The 26,372-nt window shown below is 36.5% G+C and overlaps 1 protein-coding gene across 1 annotated transcript in view; it reads right to left on the bottom strand.

Annotated features, from left to right (window-relative positions):
• Positions 1-2,545: 2,545 nt before the first annotated feature.
• LOC127863928 (fibropellin-1-like) overlaps positions 2,546-26,372 on the bottom strand; it is a 41,972-nt gene continuing 18,145 nt past the window's right edge. The window contains exons 20-30 of the mRNA XM_052403611.1: positions 23,684-23,797; positions 23,097-23,210; positions 22,610-22,723; positions 21,817-21,930; positions 21,312-21,425; positions 19,183-19,293; positions 18,459-18,647; positions 10,589-10,673; positions 10,135-10,261; positions 3,852-4,008; positions 2,546-3,307 (exon numbers count right to left, since the gene is read on the bottom strand). Coding sequence (XP_052259571.1) covers positions 3,237-3,307; positions 3,852-4,008; positions 10,135-10,261; positions 10,589-10,673; positions 18,459-18,647; positions 19,183-19,293; positions 21,312-21,425; positions 21,817-21,930; positions 22,610-22,723; positions 23,097-23,210; positions 23,684-23,797 — 1,310 coding nt within the window. The 3' untranslated portion in view covers positions 2,546-3,236. The remainder of the gene's footprint in view (positions 3,308-3,851; positions 4,009-10,134; positions 10,262-10,588; positions 10,674-18,458; positions 18,648-19,182; positions 19,294-21,311; positions 21,426-21,816; positions 21,931-22,609; positions 22,724-23,096; positions 23,211-23,683; positions 23,798-26,372) is intronic.

The following is a 26,372-nucleotide window of genomic DNA, read 5'->3' as shown; positions in this document are numbered from 1 at the left end:
TGACTCAAAAAACACACACGTGACTACACAGAGTCCGGTAACAGAAAGGGAGTTGACCAAGGTACCAGTGACATCGGGAATGTCTAACCTTGACGACAAGATCAATGTTTACAAAGATATTATCAATAATACAAAAGTCAAGAATAACGAAACGACTGGAGCGACTTTTACTCCTGATAAAAAAGTTTGATACAACAATTGGTTACAATAACATTGGGAATCATACGTATACCAGTCCACCAGTTTCATCAACACAATTGTTACGAGATTTTAATGAAACTACAAGCGAAAGTGACCCATGGAATGCAAGTGTATATTTTAACATTTTTAACAGTTTGCTTGACCCATCCAATCATACAGTCAATACGCAGTCCCACAATTATAGTCTATTGTTAACGCCCGGTACAATTTCCGGGACACAGCATCCGCAGAATGATACACAGACACAGACAATATTGTTTACGAATGAAAATACATCACAAGCAATTTATACAACTGCAGCGGTTTCGATGTCAACAACACACACATACATTCAGGATTACAGTGATTCCGTTACGCAGAAGCTTTCTACAACATCATCAGCCTTTCGTGGCAACGATCAAATTACTACGAGTACAGTTGGACCAATTGTGACTTCGCATCCTGTTTCATTCACGAAACAACAAACTAATACTAACCCTATGGCACAACTGAAACGTATGTAAGTGATCGCCTATCAACAACAAGTACCAGTGATTTTGCAAAATTGGTTACTCGGAGGACTAAATCAAATGGCACACTTTCTCTCACCACAGGAAATCAAACAAATATGCAAATGATTAAAGTTGTATTGGCGGGTCAATCCGCTAAAAAAGGCACAACAAGAAGAAAATCGGAGATCAAACATAATATTCGAATGCCCGACTTCATTATGAAGAAAATTGGAACCAATGCAACCTTGTAGGTACTCACCACTCTTGAATTGCTGGTAGAAGCTTTAACAGAGCTTGAATTATTAAAATCAAGACTACAATTATTCGAATCTTCAGAATTGACCAATAGTACGCTACGAAACTCCGAGTATATGACAGGCGATTCAATCATGATGGAAGGGGTTTTAAGCGATTGGAATCCGGCACGGAATGAAGCTTCAGCATCGACTGTTACATTACCGAACATTCGCGGGACATGCAGACTCCTTTTCAATCTTCCTCGGAACCAAACACGGTTATTTATGACAGTCGAACATCAGCGACACCTAGTGGCAGCAAACCATATAACGTTGATATTCCAATAGAAAGTCAGGTGACAGTGTCACAGAAAAAAAGAAATACTGACTTCCCAGAAGTCGTTGCAACAAAACAAGATAGCCAACTGTCCGTTCCCGGTCTTTTTGGACCTGGGTCGATAGAGGTCGCAACTTTATTTCCTTTTGACATTCCCTTCAGTGAAAAAGGTAAATATGGTTAGAAACGGACATACTAATAACGGTGTTGATATTAAATAACAGTTGGTCAATCAAAAACGGTGTTTATATGGTTGTTTTGTGTGACAAATCATTATTTAAGTTACCTTCATACACCCTATAGATAATTGACTGGTTCTAAGAAATACAAGATATGGATTGAGTATTAAAGTGAACTAATACATGTGTGTACATTTTATTTCTGAGCCTAAATGCAGGGACAATTATTCTTTCTTTGGTATGCGGGGACATCTTTCAAAACGTCAGCATACGCCCTTATTTCGTTGGAAAATGTTTTATTGCGCTGTGTTACATATTAATAACTGTTAAATTAAACAGCGCAATAAAAATGCGATTTCCTGGTGAGATTAATTAATTTGCCAGTAAAGTCCACATTTTAGTACGAATGAGCCAAAAGTGTAATTCTAACTTAAATAATCATTAAATCTTTTTTTGGTTATGCTGTTTTTATGTTTTTTGCTAATTGCCTTTGAAAACAAAAACGCGCCAAACGGCGAATTATCAACAATTAAGTTATGTTAAGTTAATTTAGTATAGAAAGTTAAGGTTTACATCGATTCGAAATATAAAAAACTACAAGAAGATCATGTGTGATTCATGCCAGATAAATGTCAAGGACATTAAAAGTTGGTATGGTAAGCTTTTATTCTCGTGTATATGGTTCGTATCCATCTCATCAGCTATTACAGTTAAAGGATTGCCATTAAACTTGGCTCAAATGGTGTACTGCTAGTTCATTAAGACCAACTATATGTAACGATCAAACTCCAAGGTTGAATCTGTGCATATAGTTTCATGCCTGAATTCACGTGCCCTTGTGTATCATATTGTCGCAACGATGCAGTCAAGCCCCAAAGTCCAGTTCACACTTGAAGGTCACAATAAACACTGTGGGATATCGGTTTCCTTACAATTGCTTTGTTTATGTTGCTAACTTACATTTATATAATGTGGTACTAGTAAAAAAAACACATAAAATATATTAGCTTTGGTAAAATGTTAAATGAATTAAAACAAAAATACGAGCTGATTTATATTTTATGATATTTAACAACATTAAAAACAAAACATACACAACAAAAAACAACGACAACAATAAACACAACAATATGGGCATAACAAAACCTTACATAGGACAAAATTAGCAAAACAAACCTCAGCACTACGACAGGCATTTTGCGAAAGAAATGTTTTACAACAGAAGAAATCACAGCAGATACATCTTTAAACGGATGTTCAATTACTTTAAAAAATGGACGATTAACTTAATTTTTGGTTGATGTAGATGTTCGTTTTCGCGTTTTAATGCGCTTTTAGTACAACATTACAGTTTCTATGATTTATAATACAAATTGCTAATTTGCTACTTTTCCCGATGCGTTTCAATTTCACGTTCGCAAAGATAATTTGTACAAAAAAAAATATACTCTTCCTGTTGAACGTTTATGTTATACAAAATTGCGCATAAGTATGTTATTGGTCTTTTTGTCGGATATAAGCATGTCGTTCTGCACTCAAGCATGCGTGTATTAGGACAATTTTCAGTGATCACTCCAAGCACGAACCATATTAACACATGTATTATAAATCAGAAAGAAAACAAAATTAAAATTATTCAACAATGTTTAGAACACGACGATTAAAACACTCACAGTAAGATATCATTTTAAACAAACGAAACGAAATTTTGATATGAGACATATAAACACGCATACAATGAAAAACATTCGTTGGTCTTGTCATTGGAAGCTGTATTCAATAATTCCACCATTTATATGTACTGGGAAAATATGGAAGCCATCAGACCGGTCAGTATTATCGTCCCTGTGAGACCGCTTTGACCTGAAAATAGAGTATATTTGAACCCTTACTTAAATGCATAAATTACATAGGTATTTTGTAACAAAAATATACTGCCGATGAAGGCTAATACATAGCATGTCTATAATTAAATAATTAAAATAACAAAACTTTCGTGTGTGTTCGATGGGATGTATTTAAGTATTACATGTATGCTGTAACATTTACACTCATGTAAGACATTGTATATATAACAATACATCGGACAATCTCAACTAGCCAACAATCAACTACTATTAGTAGTGATATTTATTATATTAGTTAGATTAAGCGTTTGCTTTGAGTTGGATTTAAATAAACATGCCACAGTTACCTAGAATAAAATACACACAAAACAGAATGTTTCGCGAACATATTTTGAGCAGTGAGGTTGCATTGCGGTATGGCAGTTACTAGGCGAACTTTACCTATAAATGATTGTAGTATTTATATAAGTTGACACCGAAATAATATTTCCATTACTGAAATGGTTCTTGCTGTACTATTAAAGATCCCGTTTGTGTTGTATAATCTGAAACAAACATACCTTCGGCGCCGCTCTTGGCACAGAATGTCTTACATCCGGCCCATTTTGGCTGCTCGTCACTAGAGTCGTCACAATCACCAGCGCAGTCACACACGAAGCTCTTCTCAACGCATGTGATTTTTCCGCTGGCGCACGTGAAGTAGTTCGTGGGGCATTTCTAAACAGTAATATGAGGTTGTCAACCGTTGTTTCCATTTTCTAGACTATGATTCGCGTTTTGTGAGTGTTTAGAATTAGACCGAAACAAAATGTTCCGTTGAAAAATTATTCATATGTTGTTACGTCTTATAATAGAAATATGAGTATACATGTCTGTTTATCTTTTACTATTAATTAATATTGAAATAGCTTAAGTAAAATAAAATAATCGTGAGTGTGTAAATTGAAGTTTATGTGGTCCTTTCGCGTGATTGCTGTCACTAACGCTCTTATTGCTGCCGCTAACGTTCTCATACCTGTCAATAACGCTCTTATATCTGTCACGTACGTTAATGAAGCGGTCACGAACGTTCTTGTAACTGTCACTTACGTTCTTATAACTGTCACTTTCGCTGCTATAGCTGCCACGTCCGTTCATATAGCTGTCTTTTACGTAGTAATAGCTGTCACTTACGTTCTTTTAGCTGTTACTTTTGCTCTTATAGCTGCCACTTACGTTAATATAGCTGTCTCTTACGTTCTTATAGCTGTCACGTACGCTCTTAAAGCTGTCACTTGCGCACTAATAGTTATCACTTACGTTCTTATAGCTGTCACTTACGTTCTAATAGCTGTTGCTTTGGCTCTTATAGCTGTCACTTACGTTCTTATAGCTGTCACTTACGTTCTTAGAGCTGTCACTTACGCTCTTATAGCTGCCTCTTACTCTCTTAAAGCTGTCGCTTGCGCTCTTATAGCTGTCACTTACGTTCTTATAGCTGTCACTTACGTTCTTATAGCTGTCGTTTGCGCTCTTATAGCTGTCTATTACGATTTTATAGCTGTCACTTAGGTTCTTATAGCTGTCACTTGGGTTCTTATAGCTGTCTCTTACGTTCTTATAGCTGTCACTTACGTTCTAATAGCTGTCAATTGCGGTCTTATAGCTGTTTCTTACGTTCTTATAGCTGTCACTTAGGATCTTATAGCTGTCACTTACGCTCTTATAGATGTCGCTTGCGCTCTTTTAGCTGTCACTTGCTCTCTTATAGCTGTCACTTGCGTTCTGAGAGCTGTCACTTGCGCTCTTATAGCTGTCTCTTACGTTCTTATAGCTGTCACTTACGTTCTTATAGCTGTCACTAACGCTCTAATAGCTGTCACTTGCGCTCTTATAGCTGTCTCTTACGTTCTTTTAGCTGTCACTTACGTTCTTATAGCTTTCTCTTACGTTCTTATAGCTGTCACTTAGGTTCTTATAGCTATCACTTACGCTCTTATAGCTGTCACTTACGTTCTTATACTTGTAGCCTGCGCTCTTATAGCTGTCACTTACGTTCATATAGCTGTAGCTTGCAATCTTATAGCTGGCACTTACGTTGTTTAGCTGTCGCTTGCGCTCTTAAAGCTGTCTCTTACGTTCTTATAGCTGTCTCTTACGTTCTTATAGCTGTCACTTGCGTTTTCATAGCTGTCACTTACATTCTTATAGCTGTCTCTTACGTTCGTATAGCTGTAACTTACGTTCTTATTGCTGTCGCTTGCGCTCTTATAGATGTCACTTGCGTTCTTTTAGTTGTCGCGTGCGTTCTGATAGCTGTCTCTTACGTTCTTATAGCTGTCGCTTACGTTCTAATAACTGTCACTTGCGGTCTTATAGCTGTATCTTACGTTCTTATAGCTGTCACTTACGTTCTTATAGCTGTCGCTTGCGCTCTTATAGCTGTTGCTTGCGTTCTTATAGCTGTTACCTGCGTTCTTATAGCTGTTACTTGCGTTCTTATATCTGTCAGTTACGTTCTTATAGCTGTCTCTTACTGTCTTATAGCTGTTACGTACGTTCTCATAGCTGTCGCTTGCGCTCTTATAGCTGTCACATTCGATCTTATAGCTGTCGCTTACGCTCTTATAGCTGTCTCTAACGTTCTTATAACTGTAACTTACGTACTTACGTTCTTATAGCTTTCACTTACGTTCTTATAGCTGTCACGTACGTTCTTATAGCTGTCACTAACGTTCGTATAGCTGTCACTTGCGTTCTTATAACTGTCACTTGCGCTCTTATAGCTGTCACTTACGTTCTTATAGCTGTCTCTTACCTTCTTATAGCTGTCACTTAGGTTCTTATAGATGTCACTTACGCTCTTATAGCTGTCATTTACGTTCTTATCGCTGTCACTTACGTTCTTATAGCTATCACTTGCGGTCTTATAGCTGTCATTTGCGCTCTTATAGCTGTCACTTACACTCTAATAGCTGTCATATGCGTTCTTACAGCTGTCACTTGCGCTCTTATAGCTGTCACTAACACTCTTATAGCTGTCACTTGCGCTCTTATAGCTGTCACTTACGATTTTATAGCTGTCTCTTACGTTCTTATAGCTGTCGCTTGAGCTCCTATAGCTGTCATTTACGTTCTTATAGCTGTCACTTACGGTCTTATAGCTGTCTCTTACGTTCTTATAGTTGTCACTTGCGTTCTTATAGCTGTCACTTACGTTCTTATAGCTGTCTCTCATGTTCTTATAGCTGTCACTTAGGTTCTTATAGCTGTCACTTTCGTTCTTATAGCTGTCTCTTACGTCCTTATAGTTTTCACTTAGTTCTTATAGCTGTCGCTTGCGCTTTTATAGCTGTAACTTGCTTTCTAATAGCTGTCACTTGCGTTCTTATAGCTGTCTTTTACATTTTTAAAGCGGTCACTTGCGGTCTTATAGCTGTCTCTCACGTTCTTATAGCTGTCACTGACGTTCTTATAGCTGTCGCTTGCGGTCTTATAGCTGTCACTTGTGTTCTTATATCTGTCACTTACGTTCTTATAGCTGTCACTTCCGATCTTATAGCTGTCTCTTACGGTCGTATAGCTGTCACGTACGTTGTTTTAGCTGTCACTTACGTTCTTATAGCTGTCACTTACGTTCTTATAGCTGTCACTTGCGCTCTTATAGCTATCACTTACGTTCTTATAGCTGTTTTTTTTACGTTCTTGTAGCTGTCACTTACGTTCTTATAGCTGTCACTTACGTTCTTATAGCTGTCGCTTACGTTCTTATGGCTGTCACTTGCGCTCTTATAGCTGTCTCTAACATTCTTATAGCTGTCTCTTACGTTCTTATAGCTGTCACCTACGTTCTTATAGCTGTCACTTACGTTCTTATAACTGTCACTTGCGCTCGTATAGCTGTCACGAACGTTCTTATAGCTGTCACTTACGTTCTTATATGTGTCGTTTGCGCTCTTATAGCTGTCTATTACGTTTTTATAGATGTCACGTACGTTCTTATAGCTGTCACTTGCGGTCTTATAGCTGTCTCTTACGTTCTTTTAGGTGTCACTTAGGATCTTATAGCTGTCACTTACGCTCTTATAGCTGTCACTTACGTTCTTATAACTGTCACTTGCGCTCTTATAGCTGTCACTTGAGCTCTTATAGCTGTCGCTTGCGTTCTTATTGCTGTCAATTGCGCTCTTATAGCTGTCATTTGCATTCTGATAGCTGTCACTTGCGCTCTTATAGCCGTCACTTACGTTCTTATAGCTGTCACTTACGCTCTTAAAGCTGTCACTTGCGCTCTTATAGCTGTCACTTACGTTCTTATAGCTGTCACTTCGCTCTTATAGCTGTCACTTGCGCTCTCATAGCTGTCTCTTACGTTCTTATAGCTGTCTCTAACGTTCTTATAGCTGTCACTTACGTTCTTATAGCTGTCATTTACGTTTTTATAGCTGTCACTTTCGGTCTTATAGCTGTCTCTTACATTCTTATAGCTGTCATTTACGTTTTTATAGATGTCGCTTGCGCTCTAATTGCTGTCACTTACGGTCTTATAGCTGTCACTTACGCTTTGATAGCTGTCACTTACGTTCTTATAGCTGTCACTTGCGGTCTTATATTTGTCACTTGCGCTCTTATAGCTGTCAGTTACACTCTTATAATTGTCACTAACGCTTTTATAGCTGTCACTTACACTCTTATAGCTGTCCTTAACGCTTGTATAAGCTGTCACTTACACTCTTATAGCTGTCACTTACGTTCGTATGTCTGTCGCTTGCGCTCTTATAGCTATCTCTTACGTTCTTATAGCTGTCACTTGTGCTCTTATAGCTGCCACTTACGTTCTTATAGCTGTCCCTTACGCTCTTATAGCTGTCGCGCTCTTATAGCTATCGCTTGGGCTCTTATAGCTGTCTCTCACGTTATTATAGCTGTCACTTAGGATCTTATAGCTGTCACTTACGTTCTTATAGCTGTCTCTTACGTCCTTATAGCTTTCACTTAGTTCTTATAGCTGTCGCTTGCGCTTTTATAGCTGTCACTTGCTTTCTAATAGCTGTCACTTGCGTTCTTATAGCTGTCTCTTACATTTTTAAAGCGGTCACTTGCGGTCTTATAGCTGTCTCTAACGTTCTTATAGCTGTCACTGACGATCTTATAGCTGTCGCTTGCGGTCTTATAGCTGTCGCTTGCGGTCTTATAGCTGTCACTTGTGTTCTTATAGCTGTCACTTACTTTCTTATAGCTGTCACTTCGTGTCTTATATCTGTCTCTTACGTTCGTTTAGCTGTCGCGTACGTTGTTTTAGCTGTCACTAACGTTCTTATAGCTGTCACTTAAGTTCTTATAGCTGTCACTTGCGCTCTTATAGCTGTCACTTACATTCTTATAGCTGTCTTTTACGTTCTTATAGCTGTCACTTACGTTCTTATAGCTGTCACTTACGTTCTTATAGCTGTCACTTGCGCTCTTATAGCTGTATCTTACATTCTTATAGCTGTCTCTTACGTTATTATAGCTGTCACCTACGTTCTTATAGCTGTCACTTACGTTCTTATAACTGTCACTTGCGTTCTTATAGCTGTCACGTACGTTCTTATAGCTGTCACTTACGTTCTTATAGCTGTCGTTTGCGCTCTTATAGCTGTCTATTACTTTTTTATAGCTGTTACGTACGTTCTTATAGCTGTAACTTGCGGTCTTATAGCTGTCTCTTACGTTCTTATAGGTGTCACTTAGGATCTTATAGCTGTCACTTACGCTCTTATAGCTGTCACTTACGTTCTTATAACTGTCACTTGCGCTCTTATAGCTGTCTCTTACGTTCTTCTGGCTGTCACTTACGTTCTTATAGCTGTAACTTACGCTCTTAAAGCTGTCACTTGCGCTCTTATAGCTGTCACTTAAGTTCTTATAGCTGTCACTTGCGCTCTTATAGCTGTCTCTTACGTTCTTATAGCTGTCTCTAACGTTCTTATAGCTGTCACTTACGTTCTTATAGCTGTCATTTACGTTTTCATAGCTGTCATTTTCGGTCTTATAGCTGTCTCTTACATTCTTATAGCTGTAACTTACGTTCTTATAGATGTCGCTTGCGCTCTTATAGCTGTCACTTACGGTCTTATAGCTGTCACTTACGCTTTGATAGCTGTCACTTACGTTCTTATAGCTGTAACTTGCGGTCTTATATTTGTCACTTGCGCTCTTATAGCTGTCAGTTACACTCTTATAATTGTCACTAACGCTTTTACAGCTGTCACTTACACTCTTATAGTTGTCACAAACCCTTTTATAGCTGTCACTTACACTCTTATTGCTGTCACTTACGTTCTTATGGCTGTCGCTTGCGCTCTTATAGCTGCCTCTTACGTTCTTATAGCTGTCACTTGTGCTCTTATAGCTGCCACTTACGTTCTTATAGCTGTCCCTTACGCTCTTATAGCTCTCGCGCTCTTTTAGCTATCGCTTGGGCTCTTATAGCTGTCTCTTACGTTCTTATAGCTGTCACTTAAGTTGTATGGATGTCACTTGCGCTCTTAAAGCGGTCACTTACGGTCTTATAGCTGTCACTTCAATCTTATAGCTGTCTCTTACGTTCTTATAGCTGTCACTTAAGTTCTTATGGCTGTCACTTGTGCTCTTATAGCTGTCACTTACGGTCTTATAGTTGTCGCTTGCGCTCTTATAGCTGTCTCTAATGTTCTTATAGCTGTCACTTACGTTCTAATGGCTGTCACTTATCACTTACGTTCGTTTTACTGCCACTAACTTATAGCTGTCACTTACGCTCTTATAGCTGCCACTTGCGGTCTTATAGCTGTCACTTACGCTTTCATAGCTGTCAGTTACGTTCTTAGAGCTGTCACTTACGTTCTTATAGTCGGCACTGTATGAGTGGCTCTCGGCCTTGCACGGATCTTGCTTGCAGGCGGTTGTCTCAGTGGCCTTGCCCTCGCAAGGTTTACCGCCGTTCTTGGGTGCGGGACTGTCACACAACCTGTAGACATACCAAGTGCATTAAGGCGCAGTGTCTCTATTTAGTGTGGGCATTTTATTCCTTTTAAAACGGTGTTTTTGTAAACAAAGAACATGTTTGTTTGTTTTTACAATTATTGACGTCTTTTTTTTGCATAAAAGCAGGAAATACTTTTAGGTATATCTAGTAGTTTTCCTATAACATATGTGTACCTTGTATCTTTATAGAATAATTAGCACGAAACAAAAAATGGTAAAGAGTAAACATTCACAATATTCAAAAGCTTAAACACATATTTTTCTTTCTTTAAACATTTATTCAAGTAATATATACTTGTAATTTTTCTACCTGGTTTTCATGGCAACGCCTTCTCCGCACGTGACACTACATCCGCCGGGTGCAGACCACGCACCCCATTGTCCATTAACAGCAACTGAAACAAAAGGTTGTTTTTATAGGTCCCCATGGGTATTCACGACTGCATGTAAGTGCAGACCTGCCCCTGTAATGTTTCATCGCAAAAATGTTAATGTATACTCAAAATAGTTCAAATTTACCCCCGGCTTCCCGGTTATTCTCCGAGGAAATATTTTTGGGGAAAAGACCGCTACACGATGGCAAATAAAACTTAACTTGTTCTTGTACTGAAACAAAAAGTGGGATAACGTTGTTTCCCGTGAAAACCCGGCCACTAGCCACAATTAGTTACACGGCCTAGAACTTACCACGTAATTATAGTGTTAAATTGGGTCAGTAAATTAATATTGCAAGAGAGCCAGTTGCCAAGTGTACGTATTTTATTGTCCTAAAACATGAATCACTTATTCAACTTCAGCAATGCGTTAATTATCTGCAGCCTACTTATAACACAGTTAGGTTTTTGCTCCAGATGCTTAAATTTGCCGCGTTAAGACATTTAAAAGAGCAATCAAAACATATACTGATTCAATTTTAACTTTTTTCAAAAAGAGTCAACCGATAAAAATATTTAAAAAATCTATGTAGTGCGATTATAATGTAACGGTATGTTTTATCAGCATATTTAAATACTGCAAAACCTAGTTTTGCATCTTTAATGCCTTAAAAACCTAAACATTACAACAATTCCGTTCTTATAAATCGTGTCAGACAAATGCAATTGTCGCGTAATCGTTCATAGTTCATGGACGACACATAGTTTCTAACAATGTTCAATACTCTTAAATTACCAGTGTGTAGCCTATCATTCGATATCTCGTCATGCGCGAATTGCCAAGATGACGAGTTTTGCATTAACTACCATTTTCTCGTGGTGCGCATGGGACAAGTCGGTCCCACTCTATTTATGTTAATTTGTCTGCATTACGCAGGATAAAATATTCAACAACACCATATATCAGTTTCTAGTCCAATTTAATGTCTAACATATTTAATATTTTCAGTTATACAAATACGTTGTGATTGCTACATGATTGTGTCTTTCTCGATCCGCACGCCTCTAAGTCTAAACGCTAACTCTATGTTTCCCTCTAACATCTGCCCAGTGAAACTCTGTTATGAATCCCATTGGTCAGTGTTCTATGCGTTTTTATTTCTGATTGGCTGAATTACAACCTGGAGAAGTCACTATTCAAGTATGCACCCGCTAATCAGCATTGTGATACCAATAAATAATGCAAATACAGCCCAAGGCTTGTGTTAACAGCATCGTAACCCCTTTGTTGTTAAACATACACCAGATCCAAATATTTAATCTTTTTGATATACTTGTCAATATTTCGTACATAAAGAAAACCCAAATATTTCACCCAATTTCTCATCATTATTTGACACAACTTATCCTCTCAATTTGATTTTTATGTATTTTAGGATACAGAAAAATCTTTAAGAATGTAAGTATGGAAGTAAACGAAAACATATTAATACATACTATGTAGAAAATCAAACACGCAAACATGAAAACATCAGTGACTAAAACATATATATGATGAAAATCTGCAAATTATTAATGAAAGCTTTAACGAATGTTTCTGCTGAAATAATAAAACGTCGGAATATTTAAATAGTCAATGTCAATCACAATGACGTGGAATGCGTCACTGATTTGGGAAATCCAATACGAATAGTGCCCATGTTGACATCTTTGCTGGAGGCGATGTGGCGTCTAGGTGAAGAGATGAGACGTCCGGTTGGAGAGTATGTGACATCTGGTTGTAGATGGTAACATGCAGTCGATTGAAGACGGCGGCTTCCGAATGAAGACGATGATGGTCGGTCGGAGAAGCTGTTGGTCCTCGGCTGTTGCACGATTTAGAATACTTCAAACGTTTATTATAAAGAGTTCTGCAGAATGACTGCGCTCATGACTGTAGTATTATACTAATTGTTTATGTACACGTAATTAAGGTAACACACATATATATATAAGTTCATAGACGATAAAATGTTCACCTAATATATGTACAACGTACGCGCGATTTTTCATCATCAAGTCCATTCATATCATCGTATCTTTAAAAATCATTTTCGACGACGCGTGAAATGTCCATTAACAGTCCACTCGTTGTATGGTACTGATGCTGGTTCACAATTTGGATCCATGTCGACAATGTTGGATCCTAATTGAAGTCGTCTGTTACGTCATCTGATTCTCGACGGATACATCGTCGTCGAAGATATCGGTATGTCGATGACATATTCTTCTTCTTTGTCGGGGTGTTAAGATCTGATCACGATCTCAAATGCGTTATGAACGCATGTTGCTGCAGGAAAACCACGCCAACAATGTCAGGAGTGCTGCTTTTCTCCTTAACTTGTATCGCATTGGCAAATCTTATAGGGTCAATTACATGAAATGATAAACGGGCCTTTTATTTACATATTAATGGAATTTGCTATATTAGCACTCAGATTACTATTCACACCTATGATAAGATATACCCAAATAAAATTAATGTGCTAAAGGAACGCGATTCTCATGACGCAAATTTATTATGTTTTATTTAAACTATACGCGTTTGTCTATTCAATAAAATGCATTGTGCTTTATTATGTTTTATCTATTTTGCGAACAAAAATTTACAAACAAAAGCCCTTGTCTTAATGTAGTTATTCTTATAAAGAAAAGAAAAAAGTATATATACGATCAGTATCAAAATTTTAATGAATCATAGCAATATAGTTGTATCTTTTGTATTATACTAATAAAAAATACAGTGCGTTGCTTTTAAGGATATTTACAAACTATATTAAAATGTTATATATGCCGAAAATGGTTCTTACTTGAGCTCTGTAGGGCATAAGCTAGTGTTGGTTAATGTCGTTGTCAAGTGCGTTGTCATAAACTAGTCTGATACGATACTAAAGCGTCGACAGACTCGTCACACATTAGATCGATAAACGATACAGGTATTTTGCGTCGTTTGGAATGATACCTAAGACGTCTATAATCAATTATGCAGACCCCGATATACATTCAACCCGAACTTGTATCGTTATGTACCTTGGGAAATTGGAATTACACTTATGAAATCAATTATTTAAATTTCATTAGTTTGAAGTTATGTTGACCTACGAGCCTAATTGTGATATAGAACTATGACCGTATCAACAGATGTTCCCGATAATTGCATTACATTGGGGAAATGAAACCATATTTGCATAATAAATTATTCAAACTTCATTATTCGGTGTCAGAGCTGGTTGTTATTGCGCACGGGTAATTGGTATTTCACCCGTATACTAAAGTATGACATTTTCATTTCATTCTAAACCCGTAAATCAATGCTAATGACGATACATTATCAAAATCGGACGATACCGTCCCCTATAATCCTGTTTTACATATTTAATACATATACATTCAAAACATATTTCTCTATATACAAAATTTTGGGGTCTTTAAGTCTCGACATCTATCTCACTTTATTTTGTAGTCCATTCACATGTGTTCAGCCATTAGCACCTGCAGAGGAGGCACCAAAGGGCATAACATTAAATTGAAATAGACCTCTGAATCCCGAAGCAAAAGCCGTTTTTTCTTTGTCCTCTTCTTTTATAGGTATTTGCAAATATCCCGATATCAAATCTAAACTGGTGAAATATTTACTTTTACCTAATAACGCCAGTATATCATCTATTAATGGTAATGGATAGGCAATTGGTTTTGTAATTTTGTTTAATTGTCTAAAATCAACACAAAACCTTTTCTCATCTTTATTATCTTTATTTGAATCATGGTTATTTTTCTTTTTATCTACTAAAACAATAGGGAAGCTCCACGGACTTCTTGATGGACTTATTATGTTTGCGTCTAGCATTTCGTCGATGGCTTTATCTATGATTATCTTATTGTTTAATGGTGTTCGATACGGCCTTAATTTAATGGGAGGATGATCCCCTGTATCTAGGGTAAATTCTATCGCTGAAGTTTGTGTTAATTCTAAATTATTTCTTGCGAAGAGAGTTCTGTGTTTTAAGAGTATCGGTAGAATATTTTCTTTTTGATTTTCATCTACACGTAAATCTGATAAGATTTCATCTTTAGATAAACCTGATTTCGGCTGATTATTTTTAATAACTTCTTGTACTGAGCATATTTCATTATCATTTACCGAAGTTATTCGCCCTATGGCACAGTGTCGTCTAAGCCTTATTGTTTTGTGCGTATTGTTTATAATTAAAATGGGAAATTGTCTATCACGCGTTGTCTTGACGACTGAATTAACAATTGTTAAACCGGGTTCATTATCAAAGAAAGAATTGCTTATTCCATTGAATTCATAATTCGTATTTGAACGTATGCAGTTTCTTTTAGCTTGAGCAAAGAGTCTATAGGCAGTTTGTGGTTTTAACACAGTATGTCTAGTTAATCTCGCTATCGTTGAAAGGTGTACATCTTCTTCTAGAGGTACATAACAGTTATCAATCCTCAAACATCCTAAATCAAAGTATAAACGGACACCATTATTTTGTAAAAAGTCTCTTCCTAAAATAACATTTCTATTTATGTTACTTACTACAAAAAAAAACATGTGCTCTTTATATATGCTCCCTATTTTGAATCTCAATTTTACACATCCGTGGACATATAATGAATTTCCATTTACCGACTTTAGATTTACTTTTTTTATTATCAGTGCTGGTTTGTGTTTTAACATATCATAAGTACGTTTACTCACGATGCTGACTTCAGCGCCCGAGTCTATCAAGCTCCTAAATTGATAACCACCTGTTGAAATAACACAAGAATTTGGACTACCACACAAAGCGATATTATATGTCTCGACTTTTCCATTCTTACCATAGACCCCTTTTTGGTAAGAATTTCCTAGTTTTTTCGATTAATGTACGTTTTCTTTTGAGTACATTCTCTTCTAAAGTGTCCTAATTTACCACAATTCCAACAATCAATTTTATCTTTCCAATTTTTGTCATATTCGTTCTTGCGCCTGTTACCGTTTTGATCTATCGTATGACAGTTCCGCCCTACCGTATATGCACTTATTTCGCGTTGCCTACGGCGACAGATTTCAATAGAATGACCGTGTTTCTTGCAATATGTGCAAACAATAGATGACCTAATATAATCGATATCTGTCTGAATATTATCGGTCGTAATGTTATAAAGTCCATTTATTTGTGATCGTAACTCAAACCTAGCTCTGACACTTTGCTCATGTATAGCGCTTTTTAAAGCATTTGATAACGTTGCATGATTTTCGCGCATTAATTTAAGTCTCAAATAGTCGTGCGGTAATCCGTCGATAAATATTTCTACTAATTGTTTTTCTTTATAGTCTAAATTTCCTTCAATATTTTCGTATGCGTCAGTCGCAAGAGATAAAAGTCGCTCAGCGTATATTTGAACATTTTCGTCGGTCCTTTGTTTAGTCGTCTTTAATAATGAGAAAGCGTATTGTGGGTCTTGAATTTCCGCGAATCTTAATTTAAGCTGTTCCTTTAAATCTGTCCATGTCCCTGTCGTATCGTCAGTCAAAAATCGATGTATGTAATCACTAACAAGCCCTTTACTAGATTGGTAAGCAACAAATTTTAATTTATTCTCATCTAAATTGGTAAGTGTTCCATATTTTTCTACATTTTTAATCCAATTTTTAAATTCTTCTGAATTTCCATCAAATGATTGTACAACCTGTGAAATAGTCTGAGTGCTTATGGCCGTTTTAACATCTTTAATTTGTTCATTCAAATTTTGAAATAACTCAGGGATTATTTGATTTGCCATTTTGATACAAGCGTTAGGGAATAAAACAGTCACTCACCGGAAGTTGCAGAATGTGTGCGGTCTGATGTCGTTGATCCCGGCTCACGGTCGTTGTTACTGGTTACAGAAGTTGCCGAAACGGAGTTTCTTCGCGTTGTTTTTCATGGCTTCGTAATCGTAAGTGGTAGTATTTCTTTGTTCGAATCCTTGGTTCACGAGCACCATTTAACGTCCTGTGTCGCGTAATCGTTCATAGTTCATGGACGACACATAGTTACTAACAATGTTCAATACTCTTAAATTACCAGTGTGTAGCCTATCATTCGATATCTCGTCATGCGCGAATTGCCAAGATGACGAGTTTTGCATTAACTACCATTTTCTCGTGTCGCGCATGGGACAAGTCGGTCCCACTCTATTTATGTTAATTTGTCTGCATTACGCAGGATAAAATATTCAACAACACCATATATCAGTTTCTAGTCCAATTTAATGTCTAACATATTTAATATTTTCAGTTATACAAATACGTTGTGATTGCTACATGATTGTGTCTTTCTCGATCCGCACGCCTCTAAGTCTAAACGCTAACTCTATGTTTCCCTCTAACATCTGCCCAGTGAAACTCTGTTATGAATCCCATTGGTCAGTGTTCTATGCGTTTTTATTTCTGATTGGCTGAATTACAACCTGGAGAAGTCACTATTCAAGTATGCACCCGCTAATCAGCATTGTGATACCAATAAATAATGCAAATACAGCCCAAGGCTTGTGTTAACAGCATCGTAACCCCTTTGTTGTTAAACATACACCAGATCCAAATATTTAATCTTTTTGATATACTTGTCAATATTTCGTACATAAAGAAAACCCAAATATTTCACCCAATTTCTCATCATTATTTGACACAATTATGCCAATTACATGTGTAAATACGAGATCTATTCAAACATCTTCAAGGAGAATAAGAAGAATTTTCGAAAAGGATGTCTCGATCTTGTTAGAACTAGAGCTTTGTCACAGACGTGACGTATACCCGCACATGCTGCATTGACACAGAATATTTTGCATGCTGTTTTCACAAAACACGAGAAGCTAATTTATGGCGATTTTTAAGAATTATTATATCATTATCATTTATGGCAATTTTGGCCGTTAAACTCTTGAATTCTTTCGCATGACACGCCGTCCAATGACTCTGAACAAAATTAATGTACAGAGTCATTTTAAAATCTCACAATTAATGACATAGTTATGGCCCGGACAAGCCTATTTAACGCCATTTTTTACTTTTGAACATAAAGTATGACCTTGACCTTGAAGATATCGACGTAATTCTTTCGCATGACACACCGTCCAATGATTGTGAACAAATGTACCGAGTAATATTAAAATCTCACAATGGATGACATAGTTATGGCCCGGACAAGCCTATTTAACGCCATTTTTGACCTTTGAATGTAAAGTGTGACCTTGACCTTGGAGATATCGACATAATTATTTCGCATGACACACCGTCCAATGATGGTGAACAAATGTGCCAAAGTAAGTTATGGTCCGGACAAACTTTCGGTTTAAAACGCACTAAGTGACCCAGTGACCTAGTTTTAGACCCGGCATGACCCATATTCAAACTTGACCTAGACATCGTCTAGATACAACTTCTGACCAAATTTGGTGAAGATCGGTTGAAATGTTCGGTACAGACCGACCGACCGACCGACCGACAGACCGACAAAATGACGCATATATAGCCCCCATTACCAATGGTAATAGGGGTATGATAAGACGGGTCCTAAACAATGTAGGGCACAAATAAGACATATTTTTTTAATTTTTTGATGTACATTATTCTAGGCGGGATGCTGAATCCCCAGAATTCTAAAATTAGCCAACTCATTTGGAACTAACGGGGTCTGGAATTTTTTATCGAACATGTTTATAGGTAATGATAAAGGTCAAAACTTGGGTAAGACGGCTATGCCGAAAAATGATCACAAGTCCCGCTAATACCTGGGCAAGACCCGCTTCCGGTACACTCTGCCTGTTCAAACGCCACTCCTGCACATGGTTTTCCGCCATAATCCGGTTTCGGGTCATCGCACGCGCGATATCGTCTGCGAACGCCTTTCCCGCACGTGACCGAGCATCCCTGCCATGCCTGCCACGCGCTCCATTTACCGTCCATTGGCTGATTGACAACTAAGAAAAAAATATAATTATTTTATTAGTAACGCAGCATTTAAACACGAATTTATAATACGGTCGCGGTTGATGACACTGTCAATATGGAAGGTCAAAAGTAACAATAACGGGTAATTGTGATTCATCTATGCAAAGATTTACACTTATGTGGGTCACCAATAAATGATATGAATACATATCGTTGTGTTTTAATCGTCGCAAATTTATTGAAAATGAAATGACACTGGTAATTCAATTTATTATTTATTTCATTACGATTAATATGAGGACGAAAATAATCGATGGTTGGTTTTTGACATCGAGTTTTATTTGACAAAAATTGCGTATTTGACACTAGTTTGAAATAACATGATGTCAAACATTAAAATCATAGACAGAAGAAACCAACACTCGATGACAATATTTTTTCGAACACTGTCTAAAGAAACTACCGTTTATATTAAAGCTATTACCTATAATCAAAGCTGTAAACCCATTTTGGAAACTTTGTATTATATAACGAGCGTTTCAAAACAAACGCTTGCAAGGTTACCATATTCACATAGGCGCCCGGTGTAGTCAGGTACGCAGTTGCACACGAAGCCAATCGGTTTGTCAACACACATTCCGAATTGACACGGGTTTTCTTTGCAACCGTCCACATCTGAAAAACGTTTTTGATAAGCGTTACGTACATATACCCAATATTGACCTTACAGAGTGAAAAGTTTGTGTTTAATACATTAATCTTATTTATATGTTACAAAATCGCCTCTCAATCAAACTATATTACTCAATGGGATCATACTTCGTGTGTATACAGCTGTGTGTCACGTAATCGCTTATTGTTCGTGGCGAACACACGGTAACAAACAAAGTTCATTTCGCTTCATTTAATAGTGTGTAACCTATCGTTCGATTTCACGTCATGCGCGTATTGCCATAATGACGTGATTCACGTTAACTCCATTTTGTTACATAGCGAATAGGTCAAGTCCGTCCCTTTCTATTAAGTCAACAACAACGCCATATGTGAATTCCAATCCAATTTAATATCTAATATAATTCATATTTTCAAATATATAAGTACAGTCTGACAATTACATGATTGGATCTTTCTCGATCCGTTCACCTCAAAATCTAAGCGCAGAGTGCTTTATTCTGACCAAACATCTACATTTTGTCTACAGGTTAATTTGCATAAAACTCCCGTATAACTTTGATTGGTCATTAGTGCCCGTTTCTTCACGTGCTTATTGTTGATTGGTTGAATTGCTAAATGTACTGAATCATTGACACCCTGGGAACGGAGAAACCAAACTATTCAAGTATGTACACACTTATCGAATAATCCCTCTAGACATCTAATTTGATTATTTGTGGTGATATAAAGTTTTAATGTACTCTTATAGTTGAATAAGATTACGTTTCCCGGTGCGATACTTTGTATGACTGATGCAACTTTGTATGACTGATGCAAACAAGGTATTACTGTCAGGCCCCTATGTCAATATCGTTGACCATTTTCAATTGAATGCCTTGTTAAATATACAGTCTCTAGATTTTCCTATCTAAATATACTAGCTTTGATCTTTCAATTTGTTGACTTAGTCTACTCTACAATGAATGCAAGGATATTTCATGTTTCTACTTTCTTGTAATAAACCTTCAAATATTTTGAACCAGTTTCTACTTGCTAGAAATAAACCTTTAAATATGTTGAACACTTATTATTATGATATAAGATGTATCATTAATTATAACAGTTATTTTATTTATAAATATTGATGTAAATAAACTTTTAACATTTTCTTACATTATTCAAACATATTATTAAAATATCTCCTGATAATTTCGGACATACAGTTATGATAATTTAATTAACGTATAAATTCATATCATATTATTAATTATCATATTAATTGTATCTCCTGATAATTTCTGACATACAGTTATGATAATTAAATTTACTTATAAATTCCTATAATCTATTTAATTATCATATTTATTTATTTTTAACATTATATGTTGTTATGTTGCATGTGATATAGAGTTCAGTACACGTTTTATGATTAAAAAGCCTATTTTTGAATAAAAGTAATCACACGTAATATCATGATATAAGTTGAAATACAAATATTTATCGTCTACAGGCGAACATGTTTCCCTTCGATAATGAAATCGCACGCGCTCACCACTTGGCCATACAATCTCCTACATGTTCTGCACGCGCTTACCACTTGGCCATACAATCTCCTACATGTTCTGCACGCGCTCACCACTTGGCCATACAATCCCCTGCATGTTCTAAGTCATTTACTTTATTTTGCTTGTTTGCATTAATACAATGAGTCGTGTTCTGAGAAAACTGGGCTTAAATCATGTGTGTAAAGTGTCATCCCAGATTAACCTGTGCAGTCCGCACAGGCTAATCAGGGACGACACTTTCCGCTTTTATGGTACTTTTAGTTTCAAGGAAGTCAATCCTTACCGAAAGTCAAGTTTAGGCGGAAAGTGTCGTCCCCGATTAGCCTGTGCTGACTGCACAGGTTAATCTGGGATGACACTTTACACACATGATTTAAGCCCAGTTTTCTCAGAACAAGGCTCAAATGATTATAACATTTCAATTATTCGATCATTCATTTGAAGACCAAAAATAAATCACACAAATGCACGTACTCTTTCCACAGTCCTTTCCCTCCCATTCCGAAGTGCACGTGCAGCTGAAGTCATTCAGGAGATCCGAGCACGTGCCACCGTTCTTACACGGGGCTGTCTGACATTCGTCAACCTCTGAAAAGATCATTTTATCATACAGAATGGGTGTATGAAAAAAAAAATCACGGTAAAAATTTGTCAAACGAAATATTTTCCGTCATTTTAAAATGTGAAAAACATCTTACATTGGTCAAATTGCAACGAATTTTTCGGGAGCTTGTACGTTTACTAAGCTAAACATAAATTGTATAATGGATATACTAAATGTCCATAAAGTGAAGGAAAACGGAATCAATCATTCTTTCGACAACATTTCCTGTACAGAAAATGTTACTTTCCAGAGCTTTTCATCTGAGTGTTATATTTGCACTCGCTATATGGGCATACAGCGAGACGATGGCCTGACGTTAATTTGGAAATATATTAAATAGCACTAAAACTCATACAAACTCGTAACTGAACTTACCCGTTTCGCAGTCATTCCCGATGTAACCTGGCACACATTTGCACATGTACTTGCCGACGAGATTGCTGCACGTGGCTCCGTTCTGACACGGATTTTCAGCGCATTCGTCGATGTCTACAGTGACAAGACAATAAAACGTTTAACACTATTGACATCATTATGAATTGTGTCTAGAAAGGATTGTTGACTTTGATATTCTCTCGGACACGAGTTCATAGTTCATACAATATATTTTCTCAAACGAAATTAGGGAAAAAGCATAGGCCAGTAAATAAGTAGCCAGAGCACATTAAAGGGGCCTTTTTTGTCAAAATTTAAAAATAGTTGTTTCAGATTCGCAAATTTTCGCTTCAGTTATGATATTTGTGAGGAAACAGTAACACTGAACATTTACCATGCTCTAACATATCCATTATACGCATCTTTTGACGATTTAAAGACCTGAAAATTATCAAGCGCTGCAACGCGAAACCATTGAATAATTTGAAGAGTTCTGTTGTTGTCGTTATATTTTGTGAAACTACGAGGATTGCGTATATAAAGTATAAAATACAACACGCATTGTATGAGCACGGATGGCTGAGTGGTCTAAGCGGCAGACTTTTGCTCCAGGACTCCAGGGGGCAGTGGTTCGATCCCGGTTGAGGGTTACTTTTTATTTTTTTTTAATTTTATTCTTGCATTTGTTTACTGGAGCGTTTTAGATCAGTGTTTACATTTATCAATATAAAGCATTTAATGACAAACTTCAATACATGCAAAATCTGTGAAAATGTCCCTTTAAGGTACGTACCCTGGTCACAGTTTGTTCCCTGCCAACCAGGGGCACAGTCGCACGTGAACTTGTTGAGGAGATTGTTGCATTTGGCTCCGTTCTGGCAAGGGTTACTGGCACATTCGTCGATATCTTAACAGTATACGAGATTGTGAAAACAAATTTGTTGTGTAGATGCACCATAAGAAATACAAAAAGTACTAGGCAAAGGCGGTAAACGCAAAATTAAACTGGTATGACCATAAGTATTTGAATGCAGTCGCATTCTACGCATACCCACTGTCCGGTCACATACCAATGATCCAAACAAACGAAACCGGCACATTGACTATGAATTCGATGTTCGAATGCAACTGACGCTATAGTAAGTGTATCCTGTGTATGACTGCAATGGTCACCAATTTACCCCAGAAATCACCTACCCACGAACAAAGTGTAAATATTTATGTATTCGAAAGAAAACACAGAAAGAAAATTTCTTAAACGGTATTGTCTTTTTACAAACCTTGATCGCAGTTGGTTCCCTGCCATCCTCCGGCACACGTGCACGTGTACTTGTTGAGAAGGTTGTTGCACGTGGCGCCGTTCTGACACGGATTGCTTGCACACTCGTCAATGTCTACATGAAAACGATGATATTTTGAAACACATTTGAAATTAGTGTCTTTAATTGAGTAAACGCAAAGTTTGCAAAAATCACACCGTAAAGTATAGCAGTTAAGACAATTATGACGTTGGAGATAAAACATACAATTTCAAATGAAACTCTTTATTGGCTGAGAAATGCAATTGATCGCTATAAAACGAGCTTCATCTTTGGCTTCTTTGATAGTACATCCAACAAACTCAAAATGTAATAAACATTTAAGTTGGCGTGATTGCATCATACGAACAAAGAATTAACTACTCACGTACGAGTTTTCATAATTGCTGATAATACAAAGTTATACATCGAGTCTACATGTATTCATACAATAATCTTCATTATCTAATAATGTGTATCATTCAAATATTAAAGTTAAATATTAAACAATGCTATTAAAAAGTACAATCTACATATTAGACGCTCTACCCATTTATTCAGCAACGAACCTTGGTCACAGTTTGTTCCTTGCCATCCTTCCGCACACGTGCACGTGTACTTGTTTAGAAGATTGTTGCAGACGGCCCCGTTTTGACATGGGTTGCTGGCGCACTCGTTGATATCTGTGATACAAGCGTGCTACATATTATTTAACTATTATAAAATAGAATTATAATATTTTTATTGCGAGTTTCGTCTTGAAAATGTTGGCAGGTGTGTATAAATATCACGTAAGAAAATATTCGGCAAACATTAAATCAAACAATTATTGCAAATTAGGTAAATTGTAAACCTAAACGTCCTCTAAACGAAATATGAGCGATATAGTCTGGATGTGAAGCAAAAAAACTGGATTTATAGTACGCATAAAATGTTTTTACATAAACGAGTTCTACAATATGTCCTGATTTAGAATCCATCGGATTCCACTCTGGCATTGTTGACCATTTTTAAAAATCAAAGATGGCCGCCAAGATGGCTGCCAAAATGAAGAAATCATCATAACTCTTCAAAAACATTATGTATTTGCTTTATTTTGTCTCAAATTAAGTATTATTTTCTTGTTTCCTTGTTGAATAATAATGTTAGAAGATAAAATAAATTATTACAGATTAAAAACAAAACAAAAAATCCAAAATGGCCGAAAAAATGGCCGTTTTTTGAGACAAACGCGGCATTTTTCACGAACAAACTGTCATCATATTGTTATTGAGTCTGAACCTTTATCTTTTACTCATTTTTTTATTTCAAATGCAAAAGTCTGATTTGAATACACTTGTAATTAAAAAAAATGGAGGTCAGAATAGCTGAAAAAGTGTGATATCCATATAAAGCAAAGCACCATATAAGATGAATACTACACCATAAACTTATTTAATTTTAATAGAAACGATATGGCGCAGGTACTCATTAGAACCGTCTCAATGACACGGTTCTAAAGAGTTTTATGTTTTATGGTACAATTATGTTTCTCCACCGCGTGAGTAGACCAATAATTTGTATTGGCGGGTCTTGTTTGACAGAAGCACTTTGACCAGATAGTTGTTTCTTCATCGATTTACTCTGTTATGTTATACAAAAATGCATCATTTTCTGAATGCGAATGCTTTTGGAGAAAGCGGAACATCATGGACGTTTAGTTAACGACTAATGAGTTTAACTTTAGATTGAATTATATTCTTTAGTATGTGCCGAAATTAGGTCAAATCAAGTTCAGATTTTTGGTCAAAAGATAAATTATATCATAAATTATACGTACAAGTAAGAAAACACATTTTGAAATTATTTATACAAAAATATATATGCAACTAGCAATTTACCAAGTGTTACTCCCAACGCCATCAACAGCAACAACAACAGCTCACATCATTACACAAAATACTGAACATTTTACCACCACCATTACTTTTTCCCCTGAAATGATTCATTGTAATTAAATATCCTACCTTTTTGTAAACGGTTTGCAAATTAAACCAATTCTACGCTATATATTATGTGTTTTCTAATAATACTTAAACCGACTCCGAAAAAGACATAACAAAAAAGCGCGCGTATTTCAGGTATATCTAAGGACTTCCAACACAACTTACTAAGTAAGGAAAATATAGCAGTCCAAATTAATGAAACGGATATCATACGTTGCTAAATTGACTATCAAAAACGTTAAGACAAAGAAGAATACAGAACAGTAGTATAGTCTGAATGAGTAATGAATCTTGTTTGAACTTGTATGAAATGGTTGTGTTAAGGCCGGTTTATGCCTCCACACACTTAATACATATTTTGGTGAATGTTAAGAAATAAGAACCGGTACATATCATAAGATTGATCGTTTGTTTAAATAAATCTATAAAAAAAGTAAACATTTCATTAAAATGCCCCACTAAGTATCGGATTAACCCTTTGCATGCTGGGTTATTTGTCGTCTGATAAAATGTCGTCTGCTGAATTTCTAAAATTAGCATTTTCTTCCATTAGTTTCAAAGAATACTATCAGAATAGCAAACAGTTTGGATCCTGATGAGACGCCACTGTTCTGTGGCATCTCATCTGGATCCAAACTGTTTGCCCAGGCCTTCAAAATTCGGTTCCAGCACTGAAAGAGTTAAAAATCATATTGTAGACTTCCCAGTTCAACAATTGAATGGCTGCCGTCAGCTTTGGCTATACGTCTCACTTATTTAGGAATTATGAACTATTGTCTTTTAGTTACTATGATGTATCGGTCAAGCAAGCAATGTAATATTCTAGTTCTTTATTCTGTTCCATTCCCTTACCCGGGTATCTAGAACTTTATTTAGAACGTCGAATACTTTATAAAGATCAGCTCGAATGCATACGGACATAGTTCGGAGTTTAATTCTTGATAAGGTATGTAGTATTTATAATTGCTGCTTGATTTCGTGTATTAAAATGATGTTTAAAAATACGCTGCTCTCTGCGCGCGCTTTTAATAAGAATACTGATGCATAATTTACATCTTCGAACATCGTTGTTGCATGTTGCATGCGTAATTACATTTTTACTTCGTACTCGGTACGTACTGTAGGAGTTTGAATTAAACAAACACAAATTACTTTGCTCAGTACAAATAGATAAAATTATGAATACATCAATGGTATGGACATTCTGAAAACTCAATCAAAATAAAAACGTCACCTTAAAATAATAATTATTTTAAAGGATAAGATGTCTGCA

This window comes from Dreissena polymorpha, unplaced genomic scaffold (genome assembly GCF_020536995.1).
Source record: "Dreissena polymorpha isolate Duluth1 unplaced genomic scaffold, UMN_Dpol_1.0 chrUn061, whole genome shotgun sequence".
Lineage (NCBI taxonomy): Eukaryota > Metazoa > Mollusca > Bivalvia > Myida > Dreissenidae > Dreissena > Dreissena polymorpha.
The sequence above is the reverse complement of the archived record's forward strand: the minus strand, read 5'-3'. Positions and strand labels throughout refer to the sequence as shown.